General features: G+C 42.1%; 1 protein-coding gene across 1 annotated transcript; it reads left to right on the forward strand.

Annotated features, from left to right (window-relative positions):
• The first annotated feature begins 9920 nt into the window (after positions 1 to 9920).
• On the forward strand, positions 9921 to 10514 carry LOC104720543 (uncharacterized). The gene has a single exon (XM_010438433.3). The coding sequence runs from the start codon at positions 9921 to 9923 to the stop codon at positions 10512 to 10514; it is 594 nt and encodes a 197-aa protein (XP_010436735.3).
• The last annotated feature ends 240 nt before the right edge of the window (positions 10515 to 10754 follow it).

Raw genomic sequence — 10754 nt, forward strand, 5'->3', positions numbered from 1 at the left:
TTAATAAAACTCTGAATTTTCTTACTTCTTCTCTATAAGTGTTCTTAAGAGAATAAGCTTGTTATTTGTTTTGTATGTGAGATTCCGCAAGGCTAAGTTCGTGTATTGTATCAGAGACCAATCACATCACTGTGGTGTACTTCGCTCCGCCAACACTTCCCCTTTATCGATCCCACACGAGAGAAGCGACCGCCATCGTGTCAGATCTACATCATCGACCATCTTTCCTTCACAAGAGATAAGCGACCGCCAGCTTGTGAAGCCATCATCTCTATCCGGTACAAGTCTCACCACCGAGACTAGGATTTAGCATGATAAGATGGGGTCTCCACCGAGTCTCTCTTTTACATGTCAAGTCAAACCGTTGTCTGTTTCTCCACTCGATCCGTTGACGTGGTCGACCAAACTCTGACCAAACCGAACACTCACAGTAACAGTCGTCCTTCTACTCACTCGATGGAGAAGTTCACGTTATACCTTTCTATGCTCAGCGTCTTTGTGAAGTTCTTGCCGACATCTTACGCGGCCGTGACTTGACCAGTTGCTACTCGTCGCCGTCGTGAAGCCTTTTTGACTCGATTGGTCTCATCTCGTCGTTGACTCGATCCTCCTCCTACGTACTCCCACTCGATCGACGACGACTTATAGCTACTCCTGGAACCAGCATCCGACTCGACCTGCACGACTCGATCGACGATCCTGGGTAAGCTCCATAACACAAACACTGCGACTCGACCGACATCCCTAGAAGCACTGCCGTGTCGGTTCTCTCACGTGAGCAAACAAGGTCTGACTCCATCCGACACCGTGACGTTGCTCTCGCCATCATCTCACTCGATCCACCATCCCATACGCTACTACAGCTCAACGCAACCATCTCTGCACCTTAAAGAAGTTTTATCCCTTAGCTCTCTCATTTCAAATTTATTGTTATTGATATTCACTCACTAACCTACTAATCTTTGGTTTTGAGTTTAAATTGTTTCAGCTTAACAATGTCTGACAATTTTTGGGATGAGATGTATGAGAAGTATGGTTGTGTTGTTACTTCTAATCCGCCTACGCAAGGCGTTGACTCACGCAGAGCATTAAAACGATCTAGTAAAGACAAAGCTCGTGGCAAGAAGCCAATGCAACAGAGGGATGAGGGTAGCGATTATGAGATGGAGTAGGCTCGCAAGAGTGCATCATCAAGGAAATCTGTCAAGAAGAAGTCTAAATCGAAGCTATCTGCCCAGGAGTACTATGATTTGTTTCAGCAACATGAATTTATGGGAACACGATATCCCCAAAGTCAAACCATGAGGGACCTCGGTATAGCAGAAGATGTTGAATATCTTTTGGGCGAATGCAGCCTCAACAAACTTATCAACACACCGAAAAACGCTTACAGAGAGGAAACTATACAACTTCCAAGCTCCTTGCAAGCCCACTTGTTTGCTGGATGGCAGTTTAGGCTATTTCACGTTTATGATACATGGTCAGACTTACAACCTTACTGTGAGGCAGCTTGAGGAAGTGATTGGATTCACTAGTGGGACTGGCACTACAGGGGAAATCGACAGGGAAGAGGCATCGACATTATGGGCTTCGATTAGCACTGAGCAGCGCTTCAATGCCTCAAGGTCGAAAGGGACGCTAATAAGAAGCCCAGTGCTGAGATACTTCCATAGGGCTGTTTCGAACATTTTCTACGCGAAGGAAATCACTGACCTTATCACCAAGGCAGAGCTTGAAACGTGGATTTGGCACTCAAGGACCCGTTAAAGAAGACTACAGAGGGTGTTATGCTTAGAGGTGACGCATCAGACACATCGTTCGCTTTCTTCCTGTTGAACCATCTGTAGAGTTACAAGACGTGGGTGGTGAGACTGAACAAAACTCATTCACCCAGAGTTATGTGTATGGGAGGGGTTGTGACATGGATATTAGAAGCAGCAGGCGTCCCTCTCCCTTTGGACTCGTTTCCTCCGCGCTGGATGGATATGTACCACTTGAAACAGATTCACACTTTAGATTGGGAAAACAAGCATGGAAAGTTTGTCTACAAATTCGTTCACCCCGAGGTGGAAGAAGCAAGGATCCTTCTTCCTTGTGCGAGTCTAACAACGATCCTAAATGGTGAGAACATTGAGTTTATTCCTGATAGAAGCATTTTGTATGTTGAGGAAGAAAGTTCAGCGAATGGAGTTAGGCGAGGGACAAGACACTCAGTAGTTTCAAGAAATGGGGCAAGGCCAGGGACAAGACACTCAGTAGTTTCAAGAAAACTTTTATGAACTTATTGAGTAAATTCAGTTGTTCGACATCCACTGCCGCCATCCTAATGCCTTCCCAAGATGTCATGCCAGTACAGGGACGCTCGTCTACACGTCTTTAGCCAACTCGCCGAGCACAACCATCTCCAGCACGGCGGTCTGCTTACACACCACAAACACAGCAACCCTCTCCAGCTCGACCACAGCATTCCTCTCATGAGCCGCGAGAGAGACCGAGAAAGTCGTTGAAGAAAGCCAAGAAGGGAACTTCATCAAGTCGTCCAGCTGAGAATTACCAAAGCGGTCCTTCTGAGCACTTACCTGAACTAGTGGTTGAACAGTAGAACCAGTCTCAGATCGAATACCAGACCAGGCTAGCAACTGAGCAGCAAAATGAGCCTCAAGATGACCATCCGCATACGGAGGATGTTGTGCTATTATCGGATCATGGTGAGTCTTGCGTCGACGATATGCAGCGCGATGGACAACAGAACGTTCATCCAAACACGCAAGTGATTGATGAGAAAGTCGACAAACCAGCTGAGGCCACTCTTGCGGACCCTGGACAAGGCGAAGGACAAATTCAGTACCACGCTCCTCCTTGGGCAAGCATCGACTCCTTCTTCTACTACTGAGGTACTCATACGTTTCCTTTGCAATTATCCTGTTATGCATTGAAGTTGAACTCATGGATACTATATACATACTTGGATTATCGTTCTCCTTTTTACCACCCTTGTTAATCCAAGTAGCTGATTCCCATCTTTGGAACAGTTTCCCGCACCCTTAACCAACCGTTCTTTCAAGCCAATTGTATTCTTGAGTGTGAGGCCTTTTCCGAGTTAAGCTTGTTAGAAAGTGTTAGGTTTTAGCCAACAAGAGTAAGATCCTGTGTAGTTATAGTTCACATTTTCTGGACTAGTAGGACTAGGTGAGTACTCGATTTTGGGTTTCGGGATTGGATTTGTACTGAAAAGAGAAAGAAAAAAGGGTACAGAGTCTTTAGGAGGGGAATGTATTTTCAAGTTTTACAAGTCTAGTAACCGATGTGGGTTGTGCAATGTAAAAGTGTTATTGGTTCTGGGCATAGAAAGAAAAAATTTAGACAAAGAAGAGAAAGCAAAACGCTTAAGATGTCTAGAGTTCTAAGAAGAAAAGCAAGAGACCATAGTGATAAAAACGTTTCCCATCCGCTAGATTGATATGAAGTAACCTCCTCCTAAGGCTAAGTGAAAAGAATGAGAGAATGGGTTTAAAAAGAGATATCGATGAAGGGTAGAGATAGAACCAACTTCTGGGTTAGAAAGTTAGAGCTAAGTTCCTTTGGGACCTTTGGGTAGACTGGACTCTGCTCTTGTATGTATCAGTTGGTTTCAACCTTTAGCCTTCTCTTAAGCTCAACTCATTTTTGCGAGAGAACCTTGTTCTACATTGTTAAAACCAATTGCAAAGGAGACCATTTTTGTCTCTACCCTTTCACCGCAGCCAAATGAGTTTGATGACATTGCATAGTTTGATTCATGGTTCTTTGCTAATGAATGTTAAAGGGAATGATAGAAATGATAGCATGTGTAGATTAAGGTTCGGAATTGTTTCAAGTTGTGATGAGCTTGTCTAAAGTTTTTAAAATAGAGTTCCTTCACCATGCATCATAGAACTAAAAACAAGGAGATTGATTCTAACTACTCTATTCAACATGTTTTAAGTTCTGATACCCCATCTTCAAACCTCTCTTCCATACCTTGTTCTTGATCGTTTGCTTGAGGGCAAGCAAATAATAAGTTTGGGGGAGTTGATATGTGTATATTTTACACTCTTTCATCATGCATTTCTCATTCATTTTGTTCTGTTAAATCATTGTTTTGCCTTGTTTTAAGTATCTTTTGCATAATATTCATATTAGATAGTCTTTTCATTGGTCTTGCATGCATCTTGTGGAGTTGTTTCAGGTGTTTTAGGAGATGTCCAAACCATCAAAAGCAAAAAGGGAGCAGGAGAGCAGTCCAACGACCCAACCTTCCACGTCTTTGATCGAGTCGAGTGAAGATTTTACTTTGGGATTCAGCTTTTAACGTCTTCATCAAAGTTGTAGAGAGTCTAGTAATCTTTCCAATGCCGTTGATATCAAGCCAATCGGAGGCGTAGTTCATAAGTTATCACCAATTTAGTGGATGCACATACCTTCTGAATTCCGACTCGACCTGCACGCAAAGGAGAGCTCCCAATCGATCGGATATGTTAGCAGCGACTCAACCAAGACATCTCAGGAGGGCTCCTGAGCACCCTCAAGGCGCGACTCGATTAGCAGCTCCCAGACGACACTTTTCTAGCTGCCTCTCGATCGACGATTTCAAGCTGCCACTCGATCGACGTTCTCAAGCCGCCATTCGATCAAACATTCTAGACCCCGACTCGATCACACTCTCACGACGCGAATCGATCAACGCTATTAAACCGACTTCCTGGTTTTGTTCTGAAGACGCGTTCGAGAAGGGTTCCTGAACCGACCTTTTATATTGTCGTTTTGTATTTTAGGGCTTTCCATGTTTCCAAGTCTTTACCCGAGACATCTCGATTTTCCTTAAGGTTTACTAGCCACCTAAAACGTTCTCTAATCTTGTAATCCAGATAGCTTTGAGTTTATTGAGTTTTTGCATTGGATTTCTTATACAAAGTTGTTCACCTCATTTTTATCTACCTCATGATGCTTGATTCAATGCTTTCTGATTTTGTATCCTTAATGATGATTTTCGGATCTGAGTAGTGTTAGAGTTCTTGAGTATGGGATAGACTAGGTGGAGGATCTTAGTATGTAGGGTGTTTAAGTTTAGATTCGTATACTCCCTTCAGGACTAGAGTTAGAAATACTAGTTTCTCTCTGATCAATTGGAACTAGGTCTTAGACATTTCCGCATCCAAAAGGTGTTTGATGAAATGGCTGACCAACTAGTGCCAAAGACTTGCATTCCTAGCCTACGAGATTAGTTGTCTAGGGTGTTTGTTGACATGAATAAACTAGTTCGTCATGCTTGCTCGACCATGTTTCTCTAGCGAGAGCTAGGTTTGGAAGTGTTCGAGTTTGAGTAGCTTCTGCCAAGAGATTGGATTAGCTAAGTTATGATGTTCATTGTCCAGGGATAGTTTGCTTGTGGCATGTTAAACACTTGGTAGACTAGGAGACTCCACCGACGTCAATTACTCCCATCCTTAGGACTTCTATCTTTTTGATTGATATTACATTTATGTTCTTGCTATCTAGTTCATGTTCAAAATCGTTCTCTGCTTTTACTCATTCAGTTTCGCTTCTTGTCATGCATGTTCGTTTCTGATCTTGTAGTTCATTTCCGTTTTGCATATCATTCTAGGATTGTTAGACATAAATACTCTCTTTGAATTTGCTTGACTTGTAAAATCCTGATTGCATCTTGAGTGATAGTAAAGTTTCCCAACTGGATTGACACCTTAAGTATTACAACTGCATAAGGTTAATTGAACCTACTAGGACACACAAAAATCCTAGTATCAAGACCCTATCGCCAACAATCATTGGTGCAGCGGAGAAATTTAAAGTTGGCACAACGATATTACAGTCTATATCATGTTGTGGAAAAGATTGGGAGAGTCACTTACAGGTTGAAGTTACCTGCCTACAGCTAGATTCATTCAATGTTTTATGTCTCACAGCTGAAAGGAGCGGTCCGAAGTACACATCAGGCTAAAGCTTTGCCGCCAATACTCACCCCAACCTTGAAATGGGCCACTGAACCAGAAATCATCACTTATATTCGCAGGACCACCACTCAAAAGAATGGAACAGAGGTATTAGTGCAGTGGCGAGGGTTACCAACAACCAAATCAACATGGGAGCCTCTTTCTACCTTGGTGAATCAGTTTCTAGAATTTAACCTTGAGGACAAGGTTAGTTCACTTCAGGAGAGTATTGATAGGTTGAGGATTCCATTGGCTTGTATGAAGAAGAAGTTGAGGACCAGTGGGAGGAAAGCTAGGAAATGGGAGAAGAAGCAAGCCAGTAAAAGCGGATAGATGGAAGTAGAATAGCAAAGAGACCTCTGTTTGTAAAAGAGGGTTTGATTAAGTTGGTTCTGTCGTTTAATTACTCAGCTTGTATTTAAATGAAACCTGAAACATTAGGTTTCCTTATCTTATGAATCAAACATTTAATCATCTATCATTGCCTCTTTCTTATCTTCTTTGTCTTATTTCTTCTCTCTCTTAAACTCTTCCTTAAAGAGTTAGGTCGTGACCTAACAGAATACATAAAACCCAATTCGCGGGTGGTGGGATTGGAGCAAAGGAGTGGGGAATAGCCAGTTCTGTTTCAATTTTGATTTCCTAGTAGGAAATACATTTTTTTTTTTTTGCTGAAATTTTTTCAAAATCTACCTCAAAGGATATGATTTTGAGGGAGATATTTTTCAATTAGAAAACAAAAATACATCTCGTAGAATCATGTAAAATAGCATTTTATAAAAAAGTTCTGAAATTTTGAACAACAGTAGGTTTTAAGTAGTTTTATAAATCATTGATTGAATAAAAAGAGGTTGTAAATTATTTTAAATGATTTTACTGAAATCTAAATGAAAACTCTCTAATTTACATGTTTTAATCATCCCTTTTTGTCCATATTTTGCATTGTTTTTACCCTAACATTAGCATTTTTAGGTCATTTACTGTAGGAATCCACATTTAGGCCATTTAGGGTGCTGCATTCTTACATTTGCATATTTTAGATGAAAACATGTGCTTAAGAGCCGAAAATGGGGAGAAACAAGGTCAAATCTGTGCATGTGCCAAAAAAAGCTATGGAGCAGGAAGAACAGCCCGAACACCAACCCGATCGAGGAGGATCTAAGAACAGGAAGAAACATTCCGAGAGCCTATCCGAAGTGCAACCCGAGCTCATCCTCGTGCACCCCATCGAGTAGACCCTCGGGCAGGACTGGGAAGCTTGAGTTAATGGGTTTCCATATATAAACCCCCCTCTTCTTCCACTCGCCCTAGCACGCCGCAGACCCTCAAACCAAAGAGCGAGATCTTCTGAGAGAGATCTTGAGCGACTTAAACATTTTTCTATCTTTGTTAGGATTTATTTTACTTCTTTTTGCTAATCTTTTAGATTTCTACTCTGTACTCTTCTCTTCTACTTTATATTTTAATACAATGCAATTTTCGTTCATCTATGCTTTTGTGTTTTCCGCAATAAGATCTGAGTAGTGAAACAAAGTTTCTAGGGATGGGATAGACGATTTTGTGTTCTTGATCGGTTAGGATGTCTTAGCTTGGTTGTTTATATTTTATAAATTCCCTTCTAGATTGGTGTAGATCTTGTTAAAACACCAATCTCGGTTGTTTAAGTTTTATAAATTCCCTAGACATATCGGTGGTAAAATGTTTTATATCAACAGACCGAGAGGTTGAGATTAGATCTAAGACATTTTACCACCAAGAGGTGTAGATGAATTGCTTGAATCAAACAATGCTAGAGATTTACTCACTTAGCCTAATAGATTAGATGAGTAAGGGGTTTATTGACAATAATGAATCGGTTTGTATTGCCTGCTTGGTCATGTTTCTCCAACGAGAGTTGGGTAGGGAAGTGATTAAGGTTGAATATTTCTATCACGAGAGTGTTTTAACAAGATTTTAGAGATTCATTGTCTAGGGAATATTTGCTTGAGGCATGTAGGACATCCATATTGGTCAGGAACACTTAGAAGTTGATTACCCCATCCTTAGGAGGTTTCGTATTTAGATGTTTACATTTTTATTCATCACTCGATCCCTTACCCGAACAGGTACACGATCACCTGCTTTGAGTATACCTTCGAGCTGTTCTTGCTTTCCTTCTTTACTCGATCACTCCACCCGATCCTGTACTCGAATGCTTGCATCGAGTGCTTAGGTCATGTAGTTCTTGTTTATTTATTTTCTTTTAATCATTTTAGGATTGTTAGATCAACCCCATTTATTGATTGGCTTGACTTGTATAGTTCTGATCATATCTCATCTGCTAGCATAAGAACTATTTGGATTGATAACCCTTTGTACTACAACTGCATAGGGAATTGATACCCTGGGTGAAAATCTTGTTATCAATTTGGCGTCGTTGCCATTTGGTTGAATTTCATTTTCTATGTTTAGGATTTCACCACTTGCTAGATCAAGTTCTATAATTTACTTTGGTTAGTTACTGACATGTTTACTTTCGTATTTGTTTGTCTTGCATTTCAGGTACAACCCAAGTATCCACCCGACCCGTCACTCGATCACCTGGATCGGGTTGACCCTCGTATACTCACTCGGTCAACTGTTTGTGCATGCAAACACGATCCAAAGGTAGCCAACACTTGAGTCCTTTCATCGACAACATCGACAGACCTAGGCTACTACGTCAACAACAAGTCCAGCAACCGCAACCACAAACAATTGAGGAGGCGATGAATAATCAGAATTGTCCACCAGCTACTCACACTCAAAGACATGGCATTGTGCCACCTGCTGTCCAGAACAACAACTTTGAGATCAAGAGTAGTCTCATCCAGATGATACAAAGCAATAAGTTTCATGGATTGCTAATGGAGGACCTAATGGATCATCTAGATGTGTTTGATAGGCTCTGTAGCCTAAGCACACATCTGGGAGAAATCACTCCCCAAGGAGTCCATCACCACCTGGGAAGCATGCAAGAAAGCGTTTCTAGCCAAATTCTTCTCCAACTCCAGAACTGCATGGCTGCGAAATGATATCTCCAGCTTTGTTCAGAAGAGCAATGAGATGTTCAGCGAGGCTTGGGAACATGTCAAGGGATACACTATACCGAGGAGTGGTCCCAAAGATACGTATGTTGCTGGACACCACTAGCAATGGAAACTTCCTCAACAAGGATGTCGACGAAGGTTGGGATCTAGTGGAGAACTTGGCTCAATCTGATGGGCATTACAATGGTGAGTACGATCGCACTGTGCGATCCACTGTGCGATCCACTGTAGAGGAAGATGCCAAGTACAAGAGGGACATGAAGACCCTAAATGACAAATTGGATAAACTCCTGAACCAGCAGCAGCATGTCCATGCCATCTCAGAGGAGGAGCAGTTTCTGCAACAAGATGGGGAGAATACTTGGTTTGCAGACGTGAACTACATCAACAACCACGGAGGTCACAAAGTAGGGCACAGTGCCTAAATCCCCAATAATCAGTATCTCAACCCAACCATTCCACACACTTCCTCATCCCTCAATTTGATCTCGATAATGCAGCAAGTCTTGTCCACTAAAAAAACTGAAGCAGTACAAATCAATACACGATTCGATGACCTTGCAAAATGGTTATCGACCAATGACCTTGCAAAATGGTTATCGACCAATGACCTCGCAAAATGGTTATCGAACAATTATCAGCAACTCCACCACAAATTTGATGCTTTAAGCTCTCGTATTCAGCTGCTCACATATAAATCGGCTTCGACTTCAATGAGTCAAGTGTTTGAACTCACATAATCCCACCACCCACAGACCAACCAAAAGGAGAAAAACAGAAAGAGAGACGATTCATCCCTCCACCTTACAAGCCACCCTTGCCATTTCCTGGACAGTTTCGCAAGGAACCTCTTGAGAAGGACAAAGCATTGTTCGAAAAACAGATGCAGGAACTCGAGCTCCGCATGCCTCTAATGGACGCCTTCACCCTGATACCTCCCTACCAGAAGTTCCTGAAGGATGCAGTGATGGAACGGATGAAGCAAGTCCAAGGAATGGTTATATTCAATCACGAGTGCAGTACTATAATCCAAAGGACTGCAACACCCAAGAAACTGAGTGATACGGGGTCGTTCACATTACCTTGCTCGATTGGCCCTTTGAATTTTGGAAGATGTCTATGCGATTTGGGGGCATCAGTTAGCTTAGTGCCTCTAACTGTAGCCAAACGCCTTGGGTTCGAGAAATTTAAATCCATCGACATACAACTAGTTCTAGCAGACCGAACTACAAGGTTGCCAAGTGGAGTGTTGGAAGACCTGCCAGTCAAGATAGGATCAGTAGACGTACCAAACGACTTCGTAGTTTTGGAAATGGATGTAGAACAAAGGGATACACTTATATTTGGACGACAATTTTTAGCCACCGCGGGGGCAATGATAGACGTGAGGAACGGAAAGATCAACCTGAAGCTCGGGGAAGACCTCACTATGCAGTTTGATATTCAGGAAACTATGAAAAAGCCCTCAATCGCTTGACAAACTTTCTGGATAGATGAACTAGAAAAACTGCGTGAGGGGACATTTGAGGAAGTGATAATCAGGGATTGTCTACAAACAGCGCTAACAAAGGATAGCGAGGTGTGATCCATACACCAAGAAAAGGAGCTTTATAAGGAATTGCTCGACACCTATCGGGAAGTCATCGAACCAGAGTTAAGTGAAGATTCAGGGGAGGCTGAAGAGGAGAAGATGATGATAGACAGTCAAAGGTTGAGC

Source organism: Camelina sativa, chromosome 10 (genome assembly GCF_030686135.1).
Source record: "Camelina sativa cultivar CO46 ecotype springtype chromosome 10, ASM3068613v1".
Classification (NCBI taxonomy): Eukaryota; Viridiplantae; Streptophyta; class Magnoliopsida; order Brassicales; family Brassicaceae; genus Camelina; species Camelina sativa.